The following is a 24,563-nucleotide window of genomic DNA, read 5'->3' on the forward strand; positions in this document are numbered from 1 at the left end:
GGCAGAGTCGGATGCCTTTGGCAATTTTTCTCATCCTCCTCCTCCTCATTGGGCACCAAAAGTTGCCGCAAATGTGTAAAGTCTGCCTCCGCCCAGTGTGAATGCAACCAGAGACGTTGCGCAGGGGAGCTGCTTCTGCTTGGCGGCTCCGCCCCTAGCTCGCCCAAGGAGGGCTTGGTTGATTTTCACACGCGCACGAGGCTCAGCCAAACGGCAAAGCCCGCCAAAAATCTCTTCAACTCGTGGGTGTTCCTCTCCACGGAAGTTTTTAGTAAAAGGCGAAAGACTTGTGCGGGATGAAGAGAAACCCGAGTAAGTGCAGCTCCTCTCCTCGACAGCAGGCTAGACCGCCGTGGTCCCGGGCACCGTTCGCATGGTGAGCCTCGTCTTGGCTCCACGTGCGCCGTAATCCGTGGCCACGCCCATCCCCACATCATCCCGGGACCCCTGCGCGAGCGGTTTTCGGAGGGAGGAAAGCCTGCTTGTCGGGCGCTTCCAGACTCAAGGACTTTTGGGCCGCGACGGCGCTTGATTTTCCACGAGGCGGGAGAGGGGTGCACCGTTCCCGGCGGCGCTGCAATACCGGGTCGATGCGTGGAGTGAACGGAGCAAGCCCCTGCTTCAGCTCCCGAGGCTAAAAATCCATTTAATACGTCGTCCCCGTGTAGAGGACATACCAGATAATAAACTGATAAGAACAGATACTACACTTGATCTTAGCCAAAAGGCCGAGAAGCGATGAGCCCCAGTCGTCTGCTGCCAGAGCCCACTTCCTGGCACTGTTCATACCTGTCGTGGTGTGCCCTTCGCATTGCGCAGTGCTTTGAGGCTCCTCCCAGGCAGCCCGGGTGAACCGGCTTCTTGATCAATCGCCGCACGTCCCCTGCGGACAGCGCGGGAGAGGAGCACTCGTCGAGTGTTTGCCGTCGACCTTGATGTCGGGGGAGAGCGCGAACGCAGCCCCCCACTACCACAAATTATGCAGTCGAGATTCCCACATTTGGGGAATTCGCAGGGGTCAGCACGACCGGAGTGCAATGGCCGAGCCTCGCCCTGGGTGAACCACCTTCTTGATCATGGTGTCTCCCCTGCCAGGTAAGTATGAGTTGGAAGAGTCTGACACAGGGTGGCCATTCCCAGGCTCAGCCCCCTGGCTGACGGTGCCTATGAGGGTGTTGGTCACGGCAGAGTCGGATGCCTTTGGCAATTTTTCTCATCCTCCTCCTCCTCATTGGGCACCAAAAGTTGCCGCAAATGTGTAAAGTCTGCCTCCGCCCAGTGTGAATGCAACCAGAGACGTTGCGCAGGGGAGCTGCTTCTGCTTGGCGGCTCCGCCCCTAGCTCGCCCAAGGAGGGCTTGGTTGATTTTCACACGCGCACGAGGCTCAGCCAAACGGCAAAGCCCGCCAAAAATCTCTTCAACTCGTGGGTGTTCCTCTCCACGGAAGTCTTTAGTAAAAGGCGAAAGACTTGTGCGGGATGAAGAGAAACCCGAGTAAGTGCAGCTCCTCTCCTCGACAGCAGGCTAGACCGCCGTGGTCCCGGGCACCGTTCGCATGGTGAGCCTCGTCTTGGCTCCACGTGCGCCGTAATCCGTGGCCACGCCCATCCCCACATCATCCCGGGACCCCTGCGCGAGCGGTTTTCGGAGGGAGGAAAGCCTGCTTGTCGGGCGCTTCCAGACTCAAGGACTTTTGGGCCGCGACGGCGCTTGATTTTCCACGAGGCGGGAGAGGGGTGCACCGTTCCCGGCGGCGCTGCAATACCGGGTCGATGCGTGGAGTGAACGGAGCAAGCCCCTGCTTCAGCTCCCGAGGCTAAAAATCCATTTAATACGTCGTCCCCGTGTAGAGGACATACCAGATAATAAACTGATAAGAACAGATACTACACTTGATCTTAGCCAAAAGGCCGAGAAGCGATGAGCCCCAGTCGTCTGCTGCCAGAGCCCACTTCCTGGCACTGTTCATACCTGTCGTGGTGTGCCCTTCGCATTGCGCAGTGCTTTGAGGCTCCTCCCAGGCAGCCCGGGTGAACCGGCTTCTTGATCAATCGCCGCACGTCCCCTGCGGACAGCGCGGGAGAGGAGCACTCGTCGAGTGTTTGCCGTCGACCTTGATGTCGGGGGAGAGCGCGAACGCAGCCCCCCACTACCACAAATTATGCAGTCGAGATTCCCACATTTGGGGAATTCGCAGGGGTCAGCACGACCGGAGTGCAATGGCCGAGCCTCGCCCTGGGTGAACCACCTTCTTGATCATGGTGTCTCCCCTGCCAGGTAAGTATGAGTTGGAAGAGTCTGACACAGGGTGGCCATTCCCAGGCTCAGCCCCCTGGCTGACGGTGCCTATGAGGGTGTTGGTCACGGCAGAGTCGGATGCCTTTGGCAATTTTTCTCATCCTCCTCCTCCTCATTGGGCACCAAAAGTTGCCGCAAATGTGTAAAGTCTGCCTCCGCCCAGTGTGAATGCAACCAGAGACGTTGCGCAGGGGAGCTGCTTCTGCTTGGCGGCTCCGCCCCTAGCTCGCCCAAGGAGGGCTTGGTTGATTTTCACACGCGCACGAGGCTCAGCCAAATGGCAAAGCCCGCCAAAAATCTCTTCAACTCGTGGGTGTTCCTCTCCACGGAAGTCTTTAGTAAAAGGCGAAAGACTTGTGCGGGATGAAGAGAAACCCGAGTAAGTGCAGCTCCTCTCCTCGACAGCAGGCTAGACCGCCGTGGTCCCGGGCACCGTTCGCATGGTGAGCCTCGTCTTGGCTCCACGTGCGCCGTAATCCGTGGCCACGCCCATCCCCACATCATCCCGGGACCCCTGCGCGAGCGGTTTTCGGAGGGAGGAAAGCCTGCTTGTCGGGCGCTTCCAGACTCAAGGACTTTTGGGCCGCGACGGCGCTTGATTTTCCACGAGGCGGGAGAGGGGTGCACCGTTCCCGGCGGCGCTGCAATACCGGGTCGATGCGTGGAGTGAACGGAGCAAGCCCCTGCTTCAGCTCCCGAGGCTAAAAATCCATTTAATACGTCGTCCCCGTGTAGAGGACATACCAGATATTAAACTGATAAGAACAGATACTACACTTGATCTTAGCCAAAAAGCCGAGAAGCGATGAGCCCCAGTCGTCTGCTGCCAGAGCCCACTTCCTGGCACTGTTCATACCTGTCGTGGTGTGCCCTTCGCATTGCGCAGTGCTTTGAGGCTCCTCCCAGGCAGCCCGGGTGAACCGGCTTCTTGATCAATCGCCGCACGTCCCCTGCGGACAGCGCGGGAGAGGAGCACTCGTCGAGTGTTTGCCGTCGACCTTGATGTCGGGGGAGAGTGCGAACGCAGCCCCCCACTACCACAAATTATGCAGTCGAGATTCCCACATTTGGGGAATTCGCAGGGGTCAGCACGACCGGAGTGCAATGGCCGAGCCTCGCCCTGGGTGAACCACCTTCTTGATCATGGTGTCTCCCCTGCCAGGTAAGTATGAGTTGGAAGAGTCTGACACAGGGTGGCCATTCCCAGGCTCAGCCCCCTGGCTGACGGTGCCTATGAGGGTGTTGGTCACGGCAGAGTCGGATGCCTTTGGCAATTTTTCTCATCCTCCTCCTCCTCATTGGGCACCAAAAGTTGCCGCAAATGTGTAAAGTCTGCCTCCGCCCAGTGTGAATGCAACCAGAGACGTTGCGCAGGGGAGCTGCTTCTGCTTGGCGGCTCCGCCCCTAGCTCGCCCAAGGAGGGCTTGGTTGATTTTCACACGCGCACGAGGCTCAGCCAAACGGCAAAGCCCGCCAAAAATCTCTTCAACTCGTGGGTGTTCCTCTCCACGGAAGTCTTTAGTAAAAGGCGAAAGACTTGTGCGGGATGAAGAGAAACCCGAGTAAGTGCAGCTCCTCTCCTCGACAGCAGGCTAGACCGCCGTGGTCCCGGGCACCGTTCGCATGGTGAGCCTCGTCTTGGCTCCACGTGCGCCGTAATCCGTGGCCACGCCCATCCCCACATCATCCCGGGACCCCTGCGCGAGCGGTTTTCGGAGGGAGGAAAGCCTGCTTGTCGGGCGCTTCCAGACTCAAGGACTTTTGGGCCGCGACGGCGCTTGATTTTCCACGAGGCGGGAGAGGGGTGCACCGTTCCCGGCGGCGCTGCAATACCGGGTCGATGCGTGGAGTGAACGGAGCAAGCCCCTGCTTCAGCTCCCGAGGCTAAAAATCCATTTAATACGTCGTCCCCGTGTAGAGGACATACCAGATATTAAACTGATAAGAACAGATACTACACTTGATCTTAGCCAAAAGGCCGAGAAGCGATGAGCCCCAGTCGTCTGCTGCCAGAGCCCACTTCCTGGCACTGTTCATACCTGTCGTGGTGTGCCCTTCGCATTGCGCAGTGCTTTGAGGCTCCTCCCAGGCAGCCCGGGTGAACCGGCTTCTTGATCAATCGCCGCACGTCCCCTGCGGACAGCGCGGGAGAGGAGCACTCGTCGAGTGTTTGCCGTCGACCTTGATGTCGGGGGAGAGCGCGAACGCAGCCCCCCACTACCACAAATTATGCAGTCGAGATTCCCACATTTGGGGAATTCGCAGGGGTCAGCACGACCGGAGTGCAATGGCCGAGCCTCGCCCTGGGTGAACCACCTTCTTGATCATGGTGTCTCCCCTGCCAGGTAAGTATGAGTTGGAAGAGTCTGACACAGGGTGGCCATTCCCAGGCTCAGCCCCCTGGCTGACGGTGCCTATGAGGGTGTTGGTCACGGCAGAGTCGGATGCCTTTGGCAATTTTTCTCATCCTCCTCCTCCTCCTCATTGGGCACCAAAAGTTGCCGCAAATGTGTAAAGTCTGCCTCCGCCCAGTGTGAATGCAACCAGAGACGTTGCGCAGGGGAGCTGCTTCTGCTTGGCGGCTCCGCCCCTAGCTCGCCCAAGGAGGGCTTGGTTGATTTTCACACGCGCACGAGGCTCAGCCAAACGGCAAAGCCCGCCAAAAATCTCTTCAACTCGTGGGTGTTCCTCTCCACGGAAGTCTTTAGTAAAAGGCGAAAGACTTGTGCGGGATGAAGAGAAACCCGAGTAAGTGCAGCTCCTCTCCTCGACAGCAGGCTAGACCGCCGTGGTCCCGGGCACCGTTCGCATGGTGAGCCTCGTCTTGGCTCCACGTGCGCCGTAATCCGTGGCCACGCCCATCCCCACATCATCCCGGGACCCCTGCGCGAGCGGTTTTCGGAGGGAGGAAAGCCTGCTTGTCGGGCGCTTCCAGACTCAAGGACTTTTGGGCCGCGACGGCGCTTGATTTTCCCCGAGGCGGGAGAGGGGTGCACCGTTCCCGGCGGCGCTGCAATACCGGGTCGATGCGTGGAGTGAACGGAGCAAGCCCCTGCTTCAGCTCCCGAGGCTAAAAATCCATTTAATACGTCGTCCCCGTGTAGAGGACATACCAGATATTAAACTGATAAGAACAGATACTACACTTGATCTTAGCCAAAAGGCCGAGAAGCGATGAGCCCCAGTCGTCTGCTGCCAGAGCCCACTTCCTGGCACTGTTCATACCTGTCGTGGTGTGCCCTTCGCATTGCGCAGTGCTTTGAGGCTCCTCCCAGGCAGCCCGGGTGAACCGGCTTCTTGATCAATCGCCGCACGTCCCCTGCGGACAGCGCGGGAGAGGAGCACTCGTCGAGTGTTTGCCGTCGACCTTGATGTCGGGGGAGAGCGCGAACGCAGCCCCCCACTACCACAAATTATGCAGTCGAGATTCCCACATTTGGGGAATTCGCAGACGTCGGCGCCGCCGCCGTGCAAAGCCCACTGTAGACTGTAGACAACCGCCGCCACCCATTGGCCCGGAGTCTACAGTTGCCCGCCGCCCGTTGGTCAGAAGTCTACAGTTGCCGGCGCTTCGCCGCGCTCCATTGGTCACGAGTCTACAGTTCGCACGCCTCCCCGCCCCCTTGCGGTGATTGACACTTGGCAGTCAACGGTTTTAAAGAGACGAGAGAGAGATAGCCAAATTAGCACCGTCGATCCCGACATTTTTTTTTCCACCCCCACGAAAGAAAACGCACAAACGAGGTACGAGTTTGCGCGTCGTCATCGGATCGGAGCACTTTCTTATCCGCGCTAGGCTTTGATCGAGCTGCTCGTTAATAGAGTCTGAATAAGCTAGCGGGTCCGTTAGTTCGGTCATTCATTCATTCATTCATTCATTCATTCATTCATTCATTCATTCATTCATTCGTTCGTTCGTTCATTCAAAATCATCGCGGCTATTCGTTCATTCTAGCGGATAAATGTGTACTGTTGAACTTTTACTGATTGTTATGCTGTAGTATAGTAAGTCGGGTAAAGTTTGTGGTCGTGGGGGGATGGGATACCTGCACTTGCGCTTTGACGGGGGGTGGGTGCGGGGGGTTGTAGCCTGTCAAGAGGGGCAAGTGCCAGCGATTCAAACACATAACATAACATATATTATATAAGAAGAAAAAAATACGAGTCACGTCCTGTTGTCATGTAGCCTTGGCAGTGTGTACAGTCGGTCATTCATTCAACCAGAAATGATCTTGACAATTCATTCATTCTAGCGGATAAAAGTGTACTGTTTGACTGGTCATGATAGTTATTGTGAAGTACAGCTCATTTTAATCGGGTAAAGTCAGATGTGAGATCTCTCTCTCTCTCTCTCTCTATATATATATATATATATATATATATATATATATATATATATATATATATATATATATATATATATAAACACACACACACACACACACACACACACACACACTATAAGTGAGTAACTGGTATTCTAACCCGACATCTGCAAATATGGAGTAGTTTCAATGTCTTTCTCACACATTGTTTGAAGACCCCTCTGGCTGGGTGTGTGAGTTAGGTAGTAAGACAAAGCTGGCACATTTATGTAAGCCCATTTTAATTGGCCTAACATTTTCTTTTACAGAGAAGAAAATGGAGTTCAAGGCAGCATCTCATTCAGCAGGTGGGTCAAGGGTGAAAGCTGGGATATTTCTTCATTGACTCCTGTGTCCTTCATACTAAATCTAGTATTTGACAGTTTGTTTGTGTTATTACATTCTCACTAAAAGACCCTTTCACACATGTGTGTTTTGTTGAGCTTTAGTACTTTTATCCAGGGTGAAGTCTCAGATCACTTTAACAGTTCAATGTTTTTCAGCTAAGAGACCTGCAGCAGATCTGTTGTTGCCTGTCTTGTGTATTCTGGACACAAGTGTACCACAAGATAGGCAACAATGTGTTCTGAAAGCAACAAAGGAGGCCAAACTATGCCAGTCATCCAAACCCTCGATAATATATGATGACAGCAGACTGAGGGATCCAAAGACGGCTTGTGAGGAAGGTGATATCTCTGCAATAAGTGTCACAGAAGTACAACTAACGTATGATCCATGTAGATGTGTTTGCACCTGACCCACCCAGTGCATTGCTGCAGGCATGCCAAGCTCTGGCACTTATAAATGACTTACATGCTTAATATTTGTAATAACCTCTCAAATGTGTAACTAACTCTTCAGCTAAGAAGAAGTGTCTCCTGATAACTGACAATCCCACGGAAAAGCAGTATCTGGGTCAGCTCGTCGTCACATTTGGAAAGTACGATGGCAAAAGTTTCAAGTGGCTGATTGAAAATGACGTTGGATATGTCAAATTGTGAGTATACATTACTGAACAGAATCACGCATTGTATGAGTTGTTTTTCTTGAATTCAATAACACATTCTCTATTTTAGTATCCTCGATCGCCACATTAAGGAGAGCTGCCACCCAGACAGGAAGGGTGCAATTCAGGCCGAGTGGGTGAAGGATTACCTGCACAGGTACGTGGAGTTGTACCCCTCAGTCTCCTGCCACCTGGAGGTAAACGTGGATCGGGCCATTTATGGTCAGGGGCGCTTCAGGTCGTTCACGTTCCAGGAGATGTGGAGGTGGTACAGCCTACACAAGTGCCTCCAGGCGGATCCACAAGCCGGAAGCGACCACGAGCGAAAGATGGCTCAGGAGGCTTTCTGCTCAGTCAGACAGTGGCTCGCGATGAAGGAGGACGACATCTCCTCAAAGTCGCTGAAGCGCTTCCGGCACTACATTTTAAAGAAAGAACAAGAGGTAGGTCAAAGCTCCTTAAGTAAAAAGCAGGGTACTGTTCATTTGACAAACCTCATGCCTGTACTCAAACTGCACTTTACAGAAATCTCCCCAAAAAGTGGCCCCAGCATCTGCCGCTTCCGGCACCTCAGGGACCAGAGGTGACGACGACCAGGCAGATGATGCCCTGCTGGCAGAGGCACTTGACACTTTTGAAAGTCGAGGTACATCAGTACTTGGATTAATATTTCTGTGTGAACCTCATTAGTGCAGAATCGGTCTCCAATAAAACCAGCAACAGAATAAGAGAATAAAATCGAGGACTGTTCTGTTTTGTCCTGATTTCCTTTCAGGGGACACTGACCTGACCCCCTCACGTGCTGCCTCCCAACTACAGCCTCCGCAGCCGTCACAGACAGGAGACATTCAACCGTCACCTGTAAGCCCATAGTTCATAGATTACACTGACCGTGTCAGCGTTTAGGTTTTATACTAATACACTTATCTGTTTAAAGGCTCCTTCGTCAGCTCCTGCTGGTCAGAAAGGGACGACATCTGATGTGACAGACGCAGCAGTAGCTGCTACTCCGAGTGAGGTAATACATGCAGCTTAATGGAGACACAGCCTTACAGTCAGAGCACTTACTGGTTACTAAATGAAGCTCTTGTCATTGTTATTCAACCAGGTGACGTACGAGGGGTGGCATAAAATGTGGGAGTCTGGTCATCATGGGCTTCCCGAGGCAGACATCAGGTGGTTAAAGGAGGATGCCGAGAGGGGGCTCTTTCAGCAGCAGATGTCTTTTGAGGACAAGCACGGGAAAATCAAGACAAGGAAAGTCCTCAAACGTGACCGGATGTGGTTTCATCCACCTGAATTTCCTGGAGTGGTGGTGGGAGGAGGGGTGCCCTTGGCAGACTCCTTTTTTCACAGCCGTGTGTTTTTTTGGAGACCAGTCGGTGTGTGGGGTTACAGCCTTCGCTGTCCAAGGTCTGAGTGCCCAGCGCGTGCCAAGAAGGACACGTTTCTGTACCGCTGTGGCTACTCAAAGACCGTCAGGCAGATCTGCCACATGTCCGGCTGGTACTCCATGCTGACGGAGGTACTGGCCTGTAATGCTTGCAGGAAAGCTGCCCAGGAGTCAAAGGACCATTCCATCGGTCGTTTCCTGGCGTGGGATGCAAGCATTTTAAACCAACTCAGTCCAGCTCACAGGGCAGTGTTCCCAGCTGTTTTAACACTGAGGCGAGTCTCTCAGTTATTTCACTGTAAATTGAAATCTACAAGATTGTATTAGAACATGTCATTCTTAATGATTGTGCTGTAATTTCAGACGTGGCGTGGACAAGCAGGTGATCCGCCTGATGAGGGATCGCACTCAGGGGAACACCATGGCCAAAGTATGGAGGCAGGTCCAGGAGAGCCACTGTGAGGAATACCTGCACAGAAAAGACCTCTACACCACCCTCCTCAGCCAGCTCAACAAACCTGGTGGGATCACAAGTAAGTCAGATTTGACTTGTCTTCTTGTTTCAATGTATAGAAACATGAATTCTCTGTCAGATGTAGTTAATAGATCATTTCCATCTGCCGGCCTTAACAATGAAACATGATGCAACAGAAATCTCCCTCATTCCTGTTACAGTGTGTGTTTGTAACAGGACTGAGGGAGCTTTCTAAGAAGACTTACACTGAGGCAAAGAAAATACAAAAAATACTTCTTTACACACTTACCTTCACTTACCTCATTACATTATTAATACTTACCGTAATCCTGGTGAATATTGCTGGTAACACTTAGCCCGTTAGATTCTTCTACGCCCCATGGAGAGAATTAAAACCATCAGTAGTGCAAATAGAGATCCTACAGTCTAATGTTGAAGTTCACTGTGTGTCTGTGTCTGCATTCCTTCCTTTTTCCAGGGATTCTGAAACATCAGTTTCAGCGACCACCACCGAAGCGAGAGCTGCCGTCACCAAGGCTGCTGAGGAAAACCTTCCTGATCGCTGAGACAGAGAACATCGAGGATTACCGTACCCAGATCATGTCCACATTTGGGAAAGTCCTCAAATACGACTCCACCAAGAAGGTAATTTTGATGCAGTCTGTCAAACAGGAACATTCAATTTACATTAAGTGTTAATTATTATGTCACTCTTGGTGTCTCAAAAGATAGTGTCTGTGGATAAACAGCCCCTGAATAGTTTACACAAAGGATTACTTAAAATGTGTCACTACTGTCCATTTTAAGGCACACTTACAAACATTAGACATGAATTAAAACCAATTAAAGACAATTACAGCATGCACCTCTTGGATCACGTATAGAATAACCTTATTTTAGAGCTGTATGTTTTTCCTCTGCAGCGATGTCATCACTGCATGCTTTTGTGAGCACTGAATTGCTTAGCCCAACATTATTTTCAGGTGGATGCATTTCTAAACATGTCGCCCTGTTGACGCCTTTTTTTTTTTAAATTACATTTGTAATCAGTTTTTATCGGCTTGATGAACACAAATAATTATCACTTTTCTGACAAGAGTATACAAACACTCACACACACACACAGTTATGCGGCTGTTAATTATTGAGTCTCTCTGTGTTCTGTTTATCATCAGATCTGCAAGAAACTTTCTGGAGACGGAAAAGGCACTGCAGAATGGTGCACCAACGTGGCCAATGAACTTGGTCAGATCCTCATGGCTGTAATAACATGTGAGGAGTCTCTGGACAAAATGCGGCCAATGGCTGAAGGCCTCATGGAGAGGTACAGAAGAGCAGGAGAGGCCCCTCCTGAACTGATGTACGTGGACCGCGGCTGCTGTCGCGTTCATGGTGTGTCACACCTGGAGCAGCTCTTCAGCGAGTGGGCCGACAGTGGCATGATGGTGCGGCTCGACATCTTCCACTGGATTCACAGGTTTGATGCAGCCGTCAGAACAGATCACCACCCCAAGTACGCTCTCTTCAAGTCTGCGCTCTCTGCTGCGGTGTTCTCGTATAACAAGGATGACATGGCGCTGCTCATCCAGGCTATACGTGCAGGTCACCACTCCAAGTATGAGTCCCTCTCTGATGATCAGATCATCGAAATGCACGTCAGCAAAAATGATCTGAAGCATTACGTCAGGAGGATCACTGTTGGAGCCCTGGAGACATTTGCACGTGTGCAGAATGCCATCAACATCCTGAAGGGACCAGCTGGGATGGATGAGAACCAGGTCCACCTGTTCAAGGATGCGGCAGCCATCGACCGTGTCTGGGAGAACCAGCAGAAACACCTGGAGTGTCTTCAGGATCCACCGGGGAGAGACATGTACACCATCACCAAGTACATCACCCGTAATGGTGTGCGCCTGCCACATTACAGCACAGTGAGAGGAAGCAACAGCCTTGAGGGATTCCACTCCTTCCTGCCCAGCATGATACCGGGGCCCCACTGTGCTGCAGTCCCCTTCCAGGTGTATCTCCTCAGTGGAATTGCACGCTGGAACTCTGACAGGGAGTCAGCCAGCGTCAAAGGCCAGAAAGGGAGGAAGCACATGGTGTACGTGTCTCCTCTGATAGACCGCCTGAACCAGAGGTGCCAGGACTTGTTTGGTGAGGTTGAGGAGTCAAACTACCGACCTCCCGTGCCTGCTGGGGACGAGCGAATTGGTTTGGAGTATCTGTTCTCTCAGTCATCAGAAACATTCAGCGCTCCAGACCACTACGCTCAGACCAGAGAGACCCTTCAAGCGGCGGAGGATGACGATGATGAGGTGGTTGCTGATGAGGTGGTTGCAGACACAGAGGGATCCCTGGAGAATGATGTGGGCTACAACTCTGACAGCGAGAGCGACAATCTGACCCCGCTGAAGAAGGGTCTGCATCTCACTGATCTTGTTGTGGCTCCTGAGCTTGATCCCTGTGTGGAGGATGTCTGCGGTCCAAGTCATCTACCCGGGTACCAGCACGTGGAGGATCTGAGCGCTGTGCTAGTCGAGATCGCCTTGGAGGAGGGAAAGCTTTCAATCGACGAAGCCACGAGACAGAGGGTCATCAGCTGCTGGAACAAGCTCGATCTCCATGATCGCAGCATCCAGCAGTTCGACAGCTTGTACTCAGCACGCTGGGGTAACGCTCTGTTTGGCCGCACCAAAGGTGATCCCAGTGAGTCATCACTGGTGCAAAAGCTGAAGTTCAGCAAGCGTTACTCAGCCGCCCACCTGCTGGACTCCAGGAAGAACCGCCTCATGTACTGCATCATAAAGCAGCTGTGGCTTCATCCCGACTGTGGTGGAAAGGCTCGAGGCACGCCACAAAAGCATAGGATAACAACTATGTATCAGCGCGTGCAGCAGAGGGTGACGGTTGATGACCCGGAGCTCAGCAAACTTGGGATCCCTATCCTGAAGGTGAATTCTAAGTGCGTTGCCGAGTTCATCAGGAGACAGGAAGCTTTGTCAGCGACAAATGTCACTGATCAAGGTTTGTCAGTCCTCCGCCGTCACCAGAGTGTTGCCACCACTAGTCAACCACCAGCAGCAGAGCTGCCAGATGAGAGACCCCACACTGCTCGACCACAAGTGCAGTATCTGGTCACACCGTCTTTGGCAGGGACCAGGAAACTGAAGCAAAGGCTGGATCATTTCACACTCCCCATTCAGCCATCGCTCACACCGATCCTCGTCGCCGCAGCTGCGCCCCCCACTCAGCCGCCACTCGCACCGATCCTCACTGCAACAGCAGGACTACAGCCCACCTTCACGCTCATGCAGCCCCCAGCGACACCCTCGACGTCGACTGCAGCTGTTCCCCAGCCGCAGGTATCTGCGAGATCGACTTTCTACAAAACAAAGAAAGCACTACGCAGCGGCACTGGACGTCAGAGTACAGTGAGACTGTACACCTGTGTATTGTGTGGCCAATCCACTCAGGGACACAAAAAATACAGGAAAAAGACATACTGTGAAAAATCACAATCATCCACCTCAAAAGAACTTTCTGGCCGGACTTTTGAAACATTCACAGACTTCCAAAAAGCAGTGGATGAGGCTTTGGGCCCTCAGTCACAGAGGCCGTCAGGGCCATGAAGCGGTCTGAACAGACATTCTTAAATGTACATATTGTCATACACACATGCACTTTGCACGTTGTACCTTGTGTTTTCATTGTGTTTGTTTTTATTGCAGCTGGGTTTTTATTGTGGCTGTTTTTTATTGCTTTGTTCTATTGTGGTGGCTGGTGTCTCTGTACAGAAACTCATGCCTGAGTACAAGTAATCGGGTTCAAACATTACTTTGGTAAATGCAAAGGTCGCCCACATGAGTGGTATTTGAGTAAGAGGCTTTCAGTGTCTCGTTACTACATGTATAAAAGTTATATTTTCTGGCTTTCAGTGTAACAACTATACAATTATCTGCCTGGTCTCGTCTGATATAATGTACTTAGTTACATTCCATCAGTGACCCAGTACAGTTTGACCAAAGCTGATGTAAATATGTTTTCATGAAGGTTGAACTTTTTTTATGCCGTTACCGGAACTGTAGTGACAGTAACCTCCCACTACCACCAATGTGCACCTGACATTGTGTTTGTGGTGTGATATTGTTTCTCCTTTTATCAACCCTTTCGCATGTTTGATATTGGATTAATCCTGGTTGAATTAAAGGGGCCTGTTGGGCCTTGGCAGAGGTGTACACTTTACTGTGTGCCATTGTTAATTTATGTCTACATATTTTTGCATTATATTTGAATTTGTTCACTGGAGTTCCCTTTGCACTTTCCAGTATACTTGTGTGACTTACTGATGTTATTATATATATTATATAATCATATATTATGTACATTATATAATCATACGTATATATTATGTACATTATACAATCATTTATTATATAAATAACTTCAGCAATGAAGAACCAATTTCATTAGATTCCTTGTTTATTAAACTTGTGAATACAACTGTACATTTCTCTGATCTTTACTGTCATACAAGCACACAATGACAAATCATTAACATGAGAACAAAATAAATAATTTCATTGCTTCATCCACTCCATAGATTTAAAGATCATTGATACGGATCAAAATGTATTCTGTGTCAGCTCTTACACACTGTTAATATCCCAACACTTGGCAGAATGAGTGACATGAATTAAATGTTTTAGTTGTCTTTTATACCACAGTACAACAAAGTGTTGCATTTCTTTTTCTTAGTAATAGCAGCACTATTTTAATGAATAATGACTTAAATATTTGCAGCAATAAGTTAGTAAAACATTTACAAACAGATGTAGAGGACAGGTGATAGCTGAACTCCTGCTACAGCCACTGCTACACCTGGTGGTACAACAACCATGTCAATCAAGATCACAAATTCTGTTCATCTCTGTCCCACTTCCTCCTCTCTCCCTCAAACCCAACTCCCAGCAGTTCACATGTCATGCTGACATCAGAGGGGGGGATGCCATCATTTACCTGTTTCACAGAGCTTGCAGACCCCTGGAGAAGCCTCTATCAGGATAAACATGTGCATCCACACTCATAGCTCCTCCAGCAAGTACCTACACAAGTATTCTCTTGATAAAATAAGCTGCATTTTATTAAGATGTATTTTATATAACAAATAGCTGATTTAAATACAAAATCACTCATATGGAATGCAGTCTATGCATTACTTGATTCTACTGGGGGGGAGCCACATATAGATTACTGTAGTTTCCAGTAGACGCCACTGAATTCCTCATGTGTTCCATGGGGGAATCTCCGCTGTCATGTTTTTTTCCGGTAGCGAAGGACTGCACTCCTGCTCTACCCTGTAATCACATAACATGAAAATCTCGAGAGAGAGAGAGAGAGAGAGAGAGAGAGAGAGAGAGAGAGAGAGAGAGAGAGAGTAAAGAATAAATGGGTTAATATAGAACTATAGACATAAGAGGGAAAAACATCACTGCTGGTGACCATATGTCTGCCATCATATCTGCAGTCCTCTGACTTAAGACACAATGTGTTATCAACACAAGATGATGAAAGAAGTCACTGTGATACACTAAATGACAGTTGTGCTGGCATTAAATAGTGGTACATGATATACAAAATCATAGTCATTCACTATGACTTTGTATATCATGTACCACTATTTAATGCCAGCACAACTGTCATTTAGAGTATCACAGTGACTTCTTTCATCATCTTGTGTTGATAACACATCATATCTGCAGTCAGAGGACTGCAGATATGATGGCAGACATATGGAATGCATACAGATGATGCCAACAGTCTATGCATTACTTGATTCTATTGGGGCTGAGAAGCCACTGAATACCTCATGTGTTCCATGGGGGAATCTCCGCTGTCATCTTTTCCAGTGGTGAGGGACTGCACTCCTGCTCTCCCCTGTAAACATGAAAATCTTAATGAGATATATAGCATAAATGGGTTAATACAGAATTATAGACATAGGAGACAGACATCACTGCTGGTGACCAATGTGCAGTCCTCTGACTTCAGATATGATGTGTTATCAACACAAGATGATGAATGAAGTCACTGTGATACACTAAATGACAGTTGTGGTGGCATTAAATAGTGGTACATGATATACAAAGTCAATAAATGCTAAGTGAAACCAATAAGGGACTCATATCTTTCTAAATTCACCTCATAAAAGCAAGAAAAGGTCTCAATCTAATTCTCAACTGATAGAGCTGGGAAGAAGCCTGCAACCTAGGGGAGCTTCTCAGTACTTCAGTTTTAGGCTTACAGTCTAAACTTTAAATTGCACTTCCTTTGGCCTGAAGCCCATTCGCAGGGGTCAGCACGACCGGAGTGCAATGGCCGAGCCTCGCCCTGGGTGAACCACCTTCTTGATCATGGTGTCTCCCCTGCCAGGTAAGTATGAGTTGGAAGAGTCTGACACAGGGTGGCCATTCCCAGGCTCAGCCCCCTGGCTGACGGTGCCTATGAGGGTGTTGGTCACGGCAGAGTCGGATGCCTTTGGCAATTTTTCTCATCCTCCTCCTCCTCATTGGGCACCAAAAGTTGCCGCAAATGTGTAAAGTCTGCCTCCGCCCAGTGTGAATGCAACCAGAGACGTTGCGCAGGGGAGCTGCTTCTGCTTGGCGGCTCCGCCCCTAGCTCGCCCAAGGAGGGCTTGGTTGATTTTCACACGCGCACGAGGCTCAGCCAAACGGCAAAGCCCGCCAAAAATCTCTTCAACTCCAAAATCCATTAAATACGTCGTCCCTGTGTAGAGGACATACCAGATAGGAAACTGATAAGAACAGATACTACACTTGATCTTAGCCAAAGCCCCAGCTTCAGCTCCCGAGGCTAAAAATCCATTTAATACGTCGTCCCCGTGTTTTCTAACCCCCTGGAGTGTACACCATCTCGAAAGTGCTCCAAAGAACCATCAGGCGACTCCTCTATGAACAGCCCAGACCAAAAAGTATGGCCTGACCCCTCGTCCTAACCTAACCTAATCCTAACCTAACCTAATCCTGACCTAACACAAGTTTACTTGAAAACCCAGCAGTGGTGAAAAGATATAGGGAAAAACTTAACCAATGGCTTACAATGCAGCCGTTTTTTTAATTCCTTAGGAGACTGGTGGGAGGATGTTAAAAGTAAAACAAGAAAGAAGAAACAATAAATTTCTTCATTGCTGAAGGTAAAAAAGCAGCTGTAAAGAAACGAGCTCACCAGAAGAGACTGCAAGCTAGGTTGCAACGCTACTATCTCCTCTTACTCTCTGGTTTTGAGGTGTTTGAGGACATAGCTAAACTGAAGAAATATATGAACAAGCTGCATAATGAAAAGAGTAGAGGGACGCTCACAAGGAGTAGAGTAAAACACCTAGAAGAAAATGAAAATTGTACCCGATATTTCTTTAATAAACTGGTCAATCTAGGCACTGTATCGAAGGTGTGATAGACAGAGATGGAAAAGTGGAAAATGATCCCAATGATGTACACAATATTATCAAGACCTTTTATAGCAACCTTTATGAAGACAAAGCCATATCTGAACACTCAATGAACTTTTTTCTATCACATATAACCACAAAACTAAATAATACAGACAAGGAATTTTTTGAGAGAGACTTGACAACCAATGAGTTAACTAAAGCTATGCTGAGCATGCAAAGTAATAAATCTCCTGGTCTGGATGGTTTACCCAAAGAGTTTTACAACACATTCTGGGAACAACTCAAAAATCCTTTGCTGCAAGTGTTCAAAGAAAGTTTCCATAGAGGTGTACTGCCCCCATCGTTGAGAGCAGGCTCTATCTCCCTTCATTTTAAAAAGGGAGACAGGAAGGATTTAAAGAACTGGAGACCTTTGACCTTACTTGGAGTTGATGTTAAAATACTATCAAAGGCCCTTTTTTTCCGAATGCAACCAGTAGTTCACCAACTGATTGGCATAGGTCAAACATGTGGGGTCATAGACCGGACAATTTCTGACAGCCTAGCCCTAGTCAGGGATTCGTACCTGTTTGCCTAAGATCACCAACTTCCACTCTGTATCCTGGGCTTGGATTTGGAGAAGGCTTTTGATAGTATTAGTCATCGATATTTTAAGACTGTCTTGTCCCACCTCAATTTTGGGGATAACTTTAGAGGATGGGTAGAGCTGCTGTATACTGACATTACTAGTACAGTTTTGGTAAATGGAAAGTGCACAGCCCCGTTGCAAGTAAAATCAGGTGTGCGACCAGGCTGCCCTCTCTCCCCTACCTTGTTCATCTTGGCAATCGAGCCCCTTGCATGTGCTTTAAGACAGGCAAAAAACATTGCAGGCTTCCCAAGTAGGTAAGGAAGCAAAACTCAGTTTATACATGGATGACCTAACTCTTCTCCTCACAGACAATAAGTCAGTAAGAGATACATTGTTGCTTTGTGACAATTTTACCGCTGCATCAGGAACAAAAGTCAATAAAGAAATGCGAAATACTTCACCACAATTGGAAGGAGTCAACTGAAAACCTAGGCCTCATACAGAAAAAAGACACAATCAAAGTTTTAGGAGTTAAAATAGGGAAAGACATGGAGATCACTAATTGGGATTCAAAACTGGCAAAAATTATAGGAAAGCTCATCCAATGGCAAGACAGGGACCTTTCAATGACTGGAAAAGTCCTGGTTATAAAAGCAGAAATCCTTGCCTCCCTGACTTTTTTGGCAACAACCTTTCCAGTACCACATAAATTTATGAGGACACTTAGAAAAATCTGTTTTCAGTTTATATGGGGAGGGCAACATGAGAAACTGAAACGCGAGATAATGTACAGGCCGTCAGAGAAGGGAGGGAAAGGTGTCCCAGACATTGATATTAAACCATGTTTGTGACCCCCATTATTAAAGCTTGTCTGAAACCTGAGGGACGCCCTAATTGGACACATTTTGCCATGTTTTGGGTGGGGTGGGGCGTGCTTAGAGCATGGGACCAAAGGCCACCACAATCCATCCCATATGCACAAACTTGGCCGAAAATTTACAACACAGTTTTTTCATGCCTCACAAATAGTGTTTTACAAATCCCATTTGACAAGATCAGTAGAACAAAACTAGAGCAGGCCCTGTCTCCACTCCACTCGAGATTGACCCCTGTGGGAAAATTAACCAAAGAGGACTGCAAAATTGTATGGTCTAATGTAAACTCTCCGCCATTGTTATTGTGGCCGCCTACATACCACCGCGGGCTAACGCTAAGCTAGCATTAGAGGAGCTCTACTGCCTCATCAGCGGGCAGATGAACGATAACCCGGAGGCGGCTGTGATCGTGGCGGGAGACTTTAACCACGTCGAACTAAAGGCGGTGTTTCCCAAATTCTACAAATACATCAACTTTCCCACCAGAGGCGACAACATCCTGGACCAGGTTTACTGCAACATCCCTGCTGCTTACAAGGCTGTAGCAGCTCCACACCTGGGCATGTCGGACCACATCTCAGTGGAGCTTATACCGGCCTACAAGCCTCTGGCCTGCAGAACAAAGCCGACCACCAGGACAGTACAGGTTTGGACTGAGGAGGCCTCCTCTGCACTCCAGGACTGCTTTGAGCACACAGACTGGTCTGTGTTCAGCGAAGAGGCAGACCTGGAGGAGTATACATCATCTGTACTGGCCTATGTTCAGTTCTGCACTGACGCTGTCCTCCCAGTCAAGACCATCACCGTGTTTCCAAACCAGAAACCATGGCTGGACAGCACAGTGAGGTCCCTGCTAAAAGCCCGCGATACTGCCTCCAGATCTGGAGACAGACTGGCTTACAGCAGGGCCCGAGCAGAGCTGAAGAAAGGAATCAAACAGGCCAAGCTCCGGTATAAGGACAAAGTTGAAGATCACTTCAACACCAACAACCCCCGAAACATGTGGAGAGGCATCAGGACCATTACGGACTACAAGCCCAACACTCAGCTCACCAGCCACGACTCTACCCTGCCTGACACCTTAAACAGCTTCTTTGCTCGCTTCGATACACCAGGCAGCAGAGAAGCTACACACCTACCCCGGCTGGAGGAGCAGCACCAGCCCCTCGTCCTGCAGCAGCACCAGGTGACATCCACCCTGAAGAGGATCAACACCCGCAAAGCTGCAGGACCAGACAAGGTGTCAGGCCGGACTCTGAGAACTTGTGCTGACCAGCTGGCAGGAGTGTTCCTGGACATCTTCAACCTGTCCCTGCAGCTGTCCATGGTTCCTGAGTGCCTCAAGTCCTCCACCATCATACCGGTACCGAAGAAGACATCCCCCACCTGCCTGAATGATTACAGGCCTGTTGCTCTGACCCCTGTAATCATGAAGTGCTTTGAGCGGATTCTTCTCAGGCACATCAGAGGCCTCATCCCCTCGGACCTGGACAACCTTCAGTTCGCCTACAGAGGGAATCGGTCCACAGAGGATGCTGTCTCCATCACCCTGCACACTGCCCTGACCCACCTGCAGCAGCCCGACACCTATGCCAGGATGCTGTTTGTAGACTTCAGCTCAGCTTTCAACACCGTCATCCCAGACAAGCTGGTGCTGAAGCTACACGCGGTGGGTCTGCCCGCGTCACTGTGCCAATGGATCAGAGACTTTCTCACCAACAGGCCTCAGGTGGTGAGAATAGGGAACAAAACATCCTCCCCTATGGTCCTCAGCACGGGCACGCCACAGGGGTGTGTGCTCAGCCCAGTCCTCTTCACCCTGTTCACTCAAGACTGTGCTGCCATCCATCCCACCAACACAGTTGTGAAGTTCGCGGATGACACTACAGTAGTGGGCCTCATCTCAGAGAACAACGAGACCCACTACAGAGAGGAGGTACACCAGCTCACACAGTGGTGTTCAGCCAACAACTTGGTGCTGAACACAGGAAAGACCAAGGAGGTCATTGTGGACTTCAGGAGGTCCAGGAAGACTGAGCACGCCCCCCTCCTCATGGACGGAGAAGTGGTGGAGCGTGTGGACAACATCAAGTTCCTGGGCCTCCACATCACATCTGATCTCTCCTGGTCCCTGAACACCTGCCGCCTGGTGAAGAAGGCCCAACAAAGGCTCTTCTTCCTCAGGAAACTGAAACGGGCTGGACTCTCCTCTCGTCTGCTCGTGAACTTCTACAGAGCGACAATAGAAAGCATCCTCTGCCTCAGTGTGACCGTGTGGTATGGCAGCTGCACGGCACAGGAGAGGAAACAACTGGCACGGGTGGTTAAAACTGCACAGGGCATCGTGGGCTGCCCCCTCCCTGACTTGGACTCTATATACGGAGACCGAGTCAAGAGGAGAGCAAGAGCCATCGCCACGGACCCCAGCCACCCGGGCCACAGACTGTTCGTACCGCTTCCATCAGGAAAGCGGTACAGGAATATCCGCACCACCACCAACAGACTGAGGGACAGCTTCTTTCCAAGAGCTGTCAAAGCTATCACCCCCTGCACTGCAGGACAATAGACTAAGCTGCTGAATGCACACTGCACTTTTTTTATGTCCAACGGACTAATTAACGGTACCTTACTGTTAATGTATATATTACCACCCAACCGCACCAATCGTATACATAACATATGTATATAGTACAATTCTTATGTACATACTACAGTTCTGATGTACATACTCTCTTCCTCTTTTCTTATTATATTTATAAATATTTCTATTTTTATTGCATGCTCTTCTATATTTTTACTATTTTATTACCTTATGCACGGGGGTTGCAAAGACAATTTCATTGATTGACATGTGAATGTCCAATGATAATAAAAACTCTTGAATCTTGAATCTTGAATCTTGAAACAACCCTACTCTTACAAACAATCACAAAGATCTGGCCTGGAAGATTGCCCACCAGTGTTTGCCCACAAGAGCCTTTTTAGAGAGGAGAAATTGTACCCACAATGCTAAGTGCCCAAGGCTTTCATGTGGGGAAAATGAAACCGTAAAACACCTTTTTTTGTCATGCCCCACCGCTAGAGGCGTATGGTCACTAGTGTCACCATGGCTACAAGCATTGTATAAAGTTCCTCTATGTTATGAGGATATAGCTTATGGATGTCTGAAAAGAAATGAAACAACCACAGTGGAAAAATGGTGGGTTGTCATCAACTGTGTCAAGGAAAGCTTATGGAAAGCAAGAAATATGTTTGTAAAGAAAAGGTATTGTATTCCTACAGAAATCGTTGTTAGAATGTTTTTAAACGGCTTTAAGGACTACATGTTGACAGACAAGTCAACAACGGACAAAAAAACAAAGCTAATGATGTGGAAAGTACCCAAGATGCCACCTTTTGACTCTTCATAAAAACTACTTAATTTTCAGGGGAGAGGTGAATTTAGGAGGAAACAGAGAAGCGCTTTTTTTTTGGAGACCTGGTTTTCACATGTAACTCTTTAATTTTTCTGTGCAGCCTTTTCTTGTTGTTGTCTTTTTTGTTGCCTTTTTTTTTCTTTATTGTTATTTATATGTGACATGTGGAAACAGTATTGTAATTGTTGAAGTGTATCCCCTGTAAATGACTTAATAAAAACGTCTAAAAATAGAAAAATTGAATTGGTTCACCCACTCTCTAAATTCTGGCATCAGCCCTGGTTGGTCGTGTTGATTTTTGCCCTTTGTTTTGGAAGCATCTTTTGACATCTTCTATGAAATGGCTTCAACTGGTTCCCGCAGGAATGCAGGTCGTTTTGAGCTTGATGAAGACTTGGAAATGGACCGACTACAGTTCAGCCGGAATGTTGTTCAGAAAGAGCTTGGATTCACTCCTGCGCAACTTGATTACGTCTTCGCCCTTCCTGGAAAGAAAACATTTGAGGTGATTTTTACTTCATTTGCCTTGTTTGAACAGTGCCTGGAGCGTTTCCTACAAAAAAAGGACAACAACCCAAGGCTTGACAAAGTGCGTCTCATTCCTCTTTCTGAGAGAGAACCCAAAACTGTCACAGTTATGATGTTTTCAGAGAAAGTAACAACTGAAGACATTTGCACATGGTTGTCTTTCCATTGCTCTGTCTTGCGAAGTATGGAGCTAAGAGACGAAGGTGGCATAGGAACTGAAGCTAGACGTTTCTACGTGCAGCTGAGGAGAGAGGAGGCTTCTGGAAGACTTCAGCACCTGCCTTCCACCATCCAGCTGGGTCCAATTAGGGGCCATGTTTTCTATGCTGGACAACCAAAAATCTGCAGGAAATGTGGCTCGTTATCCCACCTGGCAGCAAATTGTAATGCCACCACCTGCAGAAACTGCAAGAGTACTGCTCACAATACAAAAGACTGTAACCAGCCAATGAGATGCAATCTTTGTGGCTCAACCACCCATACATTCAGAGGATTCCCTCAGTCATATGCCAACCGAACCAGACTTAACAATCCTTCATCTGACCATCCTAACCCTCCACTAATAGAAGAAACAGAAGAACAGCCTGATTCACAGGAGCAGGACAAAGATGTGATTGAACTAGGAACTGATAACCAGAAACAACCAGATCCTGGTGACCAGCAGCTGCAGAGTCCTGTGGTCCAAGATCAACCAGAAGTTAATGGCGATGAAGAGCAGCAGGGACCCATCCACCCATTGGACCATCCAAATTCTGGTCGTGAGAAGACTACATCAACCAATTCTAAGGTAAAAAAAATGGGTCCTCTGGCACTGTAGACCATCCAGCCTCGCAGGATTATGCAAACAATAGGCAGGAACCCTTGGGAACTGGCCTCCAAAAACAACTAGCCCAATCAACCCCGGAATGCCAAGACATGCAGCACCCCCAAAACAGCCTGCCAAGTGGGCACCGAGTGCAGAACCCGATAGAGACTGCTCCTGTTTCATCAGAGGATTGCAGAGATCTCCTAGACCTCATGTTTGCAGAATTGCCATCTCCTGTGAACGCAACCGTGCCCCTTTGGTGGCCAACCATTTTGCAGACAGTAAAGGGGAGGTGCCCCCTTCTTTTCCCCTCCCCCACGACCTTCCCCTGGAGTGTACACCATCCCGAAAGCGCTCCAAAGAACCATCAGGCTATTCCTCTATGAACAGCCCGGACCAAAAAGTATGGCCTGACCCCTCATCCATCTCTTCCCCTTTCCTTGACCCCCAGTGCTTGTCTGCTTTCTCCATGACGACCCAAATGAACACTGGCGTAGAGGGGACAGGAGGCAACCGACACACCCAAAAAAAGAAAAAGAAAAAGGGTAAATCCCCCCCAACGGCTTGAAACTTTAGTCTAGATCCCTGACTCTCTCTTCTATCAAACTGTAATATCATCCCTTAAAATTGTCACCATTAATACTAGAGGCCTCAATGACCCCATAAAGTGCCAGTCAGTTTTTAGTTTTTTACACAGAAGTGGGGGAGACATACTCCTCCTTCAGGAGTGCAACATTGGATACAAAGACAATTACAAACTGTATGAAGACAGATGGAAATATGGGCAGTCAGTGTGGTCGGGGGACAATAAAAACAGAGCCTCCGGTGTGGCAATACTTTTTAACAACCGACTTTTCAATATTCAGAGGGTTGAAAGGGTGATAGATGGTAGAGTGTTATTGGTAGATGTAGAGGGAAAAGAAGCTAAATTTAGAATCATAAATATCTATTGCCCCACTGAAACTCAAGACCGCACAACAATTTTACAGGCCATCCAAACCCTAACTCACTGTGGAAAGGAAGTTATCGTTGGTGGTGACTTTAACTGTATTTTGGAAGTAGCAGATAGGAGATCTACCTCTTCAGTGAAATTAGATGCTAGTTCTCACCTGTAAATGACTTAATAAAAACGTCTAAAAATTGAAAAATTGGTTCACCCAGGGCGAGGCTCGGCCATTGCACTCCGGTCGTGTTGACCCCTGCGAATTCCCCAAATGTGGGAATCTCGACTGCATAATTTGTGGTAGTGGGGGGCTGCGTTCGCGCTCTCCCCCGACGACAACGTCGATGGCAAACACTCGACGAGTGCTCCTCTCCCGCACTGTCCGCAGGGGACGTGCGGCGATTGATCAGGAAGGCG

The 24,563-nt window shown here is 48.9% G+C and overlaps 1 protein-coding gene, 1 long non-coding RNA gene, 14 other non-coding genes and 4 pseudogenes across 19 annotated transcripts; 2 read left to right on the forward strand and 18 right to left on the reverse strand.

Annotated features, from left to right (window-relative positions):
- Positions 1 to 199: 199 nt before the first annotated feature.
- Positions 200 to 316, reverse strand: LOC119015757. The gene has a single exon (XR_005073504.1). It is a non-coding gene; the product is annotated as a U5 spliceosomal RNA (small nuclear RNA).
- A 233-nt stretch (positions 317 to 549) lies between these two features.
- Positions 550 to 740, reverse strand: LOC119015711. Its single transcript, XR_005073464.1, has one exon. It is a non-coding gene; the product is annotated as a U2 spliceosomal RNA (small nuclear RNA).
- A 199-nt stretch (positions 741 to 939) lies between these two features.
- LOC119015792 lies at positions 940 to 1,103 on the reverse strand. The gene has a single exon (XR_005073538.1). It is a non-coding gene; the product is annotated as a U1 spliceosomal RNA (small nuclear RNA).
- Positions 1,104 to 1,382: 279 nt separating this feature from the next.
- LOC119015753 lies at positions 1,383 to 1,499 on the reverse strand. Its single transcript, XR_005073500.1, has one exon. It is a non-coding gene; the product is annotated as a U5 spliceosomal RNA (small nuclear RNA).
- Positions 1,500 to 1,732: 233 nt separating this feature from the next.
- LOC119015712 lies at positions 1,733 to 1,923 on the reverse strand. Its single transcript, XR_005073465.1, has one exon. It is a non-coding gene; the product is annotated as a U2 spliceosomal RNA (small nuclear RNA).
- A 199-nt stretch (positions 1,924 to 2,122) lies between these two features.
- LOC119015793 lies at positions 2,123 to 2,286 on the reverse strand. Its single transcript, XR_005073539.1, has one exon. It is a non-coding gene; the product is annotated as a U1 spliceosomal RNA (small nuclear RNA).
- A 279-nt stretch (positions 2,287 to 2,565) lies between these two features.
- On the reverse strand, positions 2,566 to 2,682 carry LOC119015718. Its single transcript, XR_005073466.1, has one exon. It is a non-coding gene; the product is annotated as a U5 spliceosomal RNA (small nuclear RNA).
- A 233-nt stretch (positions 2,683 to 2,915) lies between these two features.
- LOC119015710 lies at positions 2,916 to 3,106 on the reverse strand. Its single transcript, XR_005073463.1, has one exon. It is a non-coding gene; the product is annotated as a U2 spliceosomal RNA (small nuclear RNA).
- Positions 3,107 to 3,305: 199 nt separating this feature from the next.
- Positions 3,306 to 3,469, reverse strand: LOC119015796. The gene has a single exon (XR_005073542.1). It is a non-coding gene; the product is annotated as a U1 spliceosomal RNA (small nuclear RNA).
- Positions 3,330 to 13,777, forward strand: LOC119015646. Its single transcript, XM_037091863.1, has 12 exons — positions 3,330 to 6,043; positions 6,933 to 6,971; positions 7,167 to 7,349; positions 7,525 to 7,660; positions 7,740 to 8,112; positions 8,195 to 8,315; positions 8,445 to 8,530; positions 8,607 to 8,687; positions 8,778 to 9,337; positions 9,426 to 9,595; positions 10,016 to 10,182; positions 10,713 to 13,777. The coding sequence occupies exons 2-12, from the start codon at positions 6,941 to 6,943 to the stop codon at positions 13,167 to 13,169; spliced, it is 4,365 nt and encodes a 1,454-aa protein (XP_036947758.1). The 5' UTR covers positions 3,330 to 6,043; positions 6,933 to 6,940; the 3' UTR covers positions 13,170 to 13,777.
- On the reverse strand, positions 3,749 to 3,865 carry LOC119015754. The gene has a single exon (XR_005073501.1). It is a non-coding gene; the product is annotated as a U5 spliceosomal RNA (small nuclear RNA).
- LOC119015707 lies at positions 4,099 to 4,289 on the reverse strand. The gene has a single exon (XR_005073460.1). It is a non-coding gene; the product is annotated as a U2 spliceosomal RNA (small nuclear RNA).
- LOC119015794 lies at positions 4,489 to 4,652 on the reverse strand. Its single transcript, XR_005073540.1, has one exon. It is a non-coding gene; the product is annotated as a U1 spliceosomal RNA (small nuclear RNA).
- Positions 4,935 to 5,051, reverse strand: LOC119015755. The gene has a single exon (XR_005073502.1). It is a non-coding gene; the product is annotated as a U5 spliceosomal RNA (small nuclear RNA).
- LOC119015708 lies at positions 5,285 to 5,475 on the reverse strand. Its single transcript, XR_005073461.1, has one exon. It is a non-coding gene; the product is annotated as a U2 spliceosomal RNA (small nuclear RNA).
- On the reverse strand, positions 5,675 to 5,848 carry LOC119015802 (annotated as a pseudogene).
- LOC119015647 lies at positions 8,069 to 16,276 on the reverse strand. 4 transcript variants are annotated; one of them, XR_005073419.1, is made up of 3 exons: positions 15,404 to 16,276; positions 14,557 to 14,917; positions 8,069 to 8,087 (listed from the first exon to the last, which is right to left on the reverse strand). It is a non-coding gene; the product is annotated as an uncharacterized LOC119015647 (long non-coding RNA). The 4 variants fall into 4 exon arrangements; XR_005073420.1 differs by lacking the exon at positions 8,069 to 8,087 and adding an exon at positions 10,084 to 10,099; XR_005073418.1 differs by lacking the exon at positions 8,069 to 8,087 and adding an exon at positions 10,180 to 10,198.
- Positions 15,836 to 15,977, reverse strand: LOC119015800 (annotated as a pseudogene).
- A 7-nt stretch (positions 16,277 to 16,283) lies between the features above and the next one.
- Positions 16,284 to 16,422, reverse strand: LOC119015717 (annotated as a pseudogene).
- Positions 16,423 to 24,304: 7,882 nt separating this feature from the next.
- LOC119015797 lies at positions 24,305 to 24,478 on the forward strand (annotated as a pseudogene).
- Positions 24,479 to 24,563: the final 85 nt, after the last annotated feature.

This window comes from Acanthopagrus latus, chromosome 24 (genome assembly GCF_904848185.1).
Source record: "Acanthopagrus latus isolate v.2019 chromosome 24, fAcaLat1.1, whole genome shotgun sequence".
In the NCBI taxonomy this organism is placed as follows: domain Eukaryota; kingdom Metazoa; phylum Chordata; class Actinopteri; order Spariformes; family Sparidae; genus Acanthopagrus; species Acanthopagrus latus.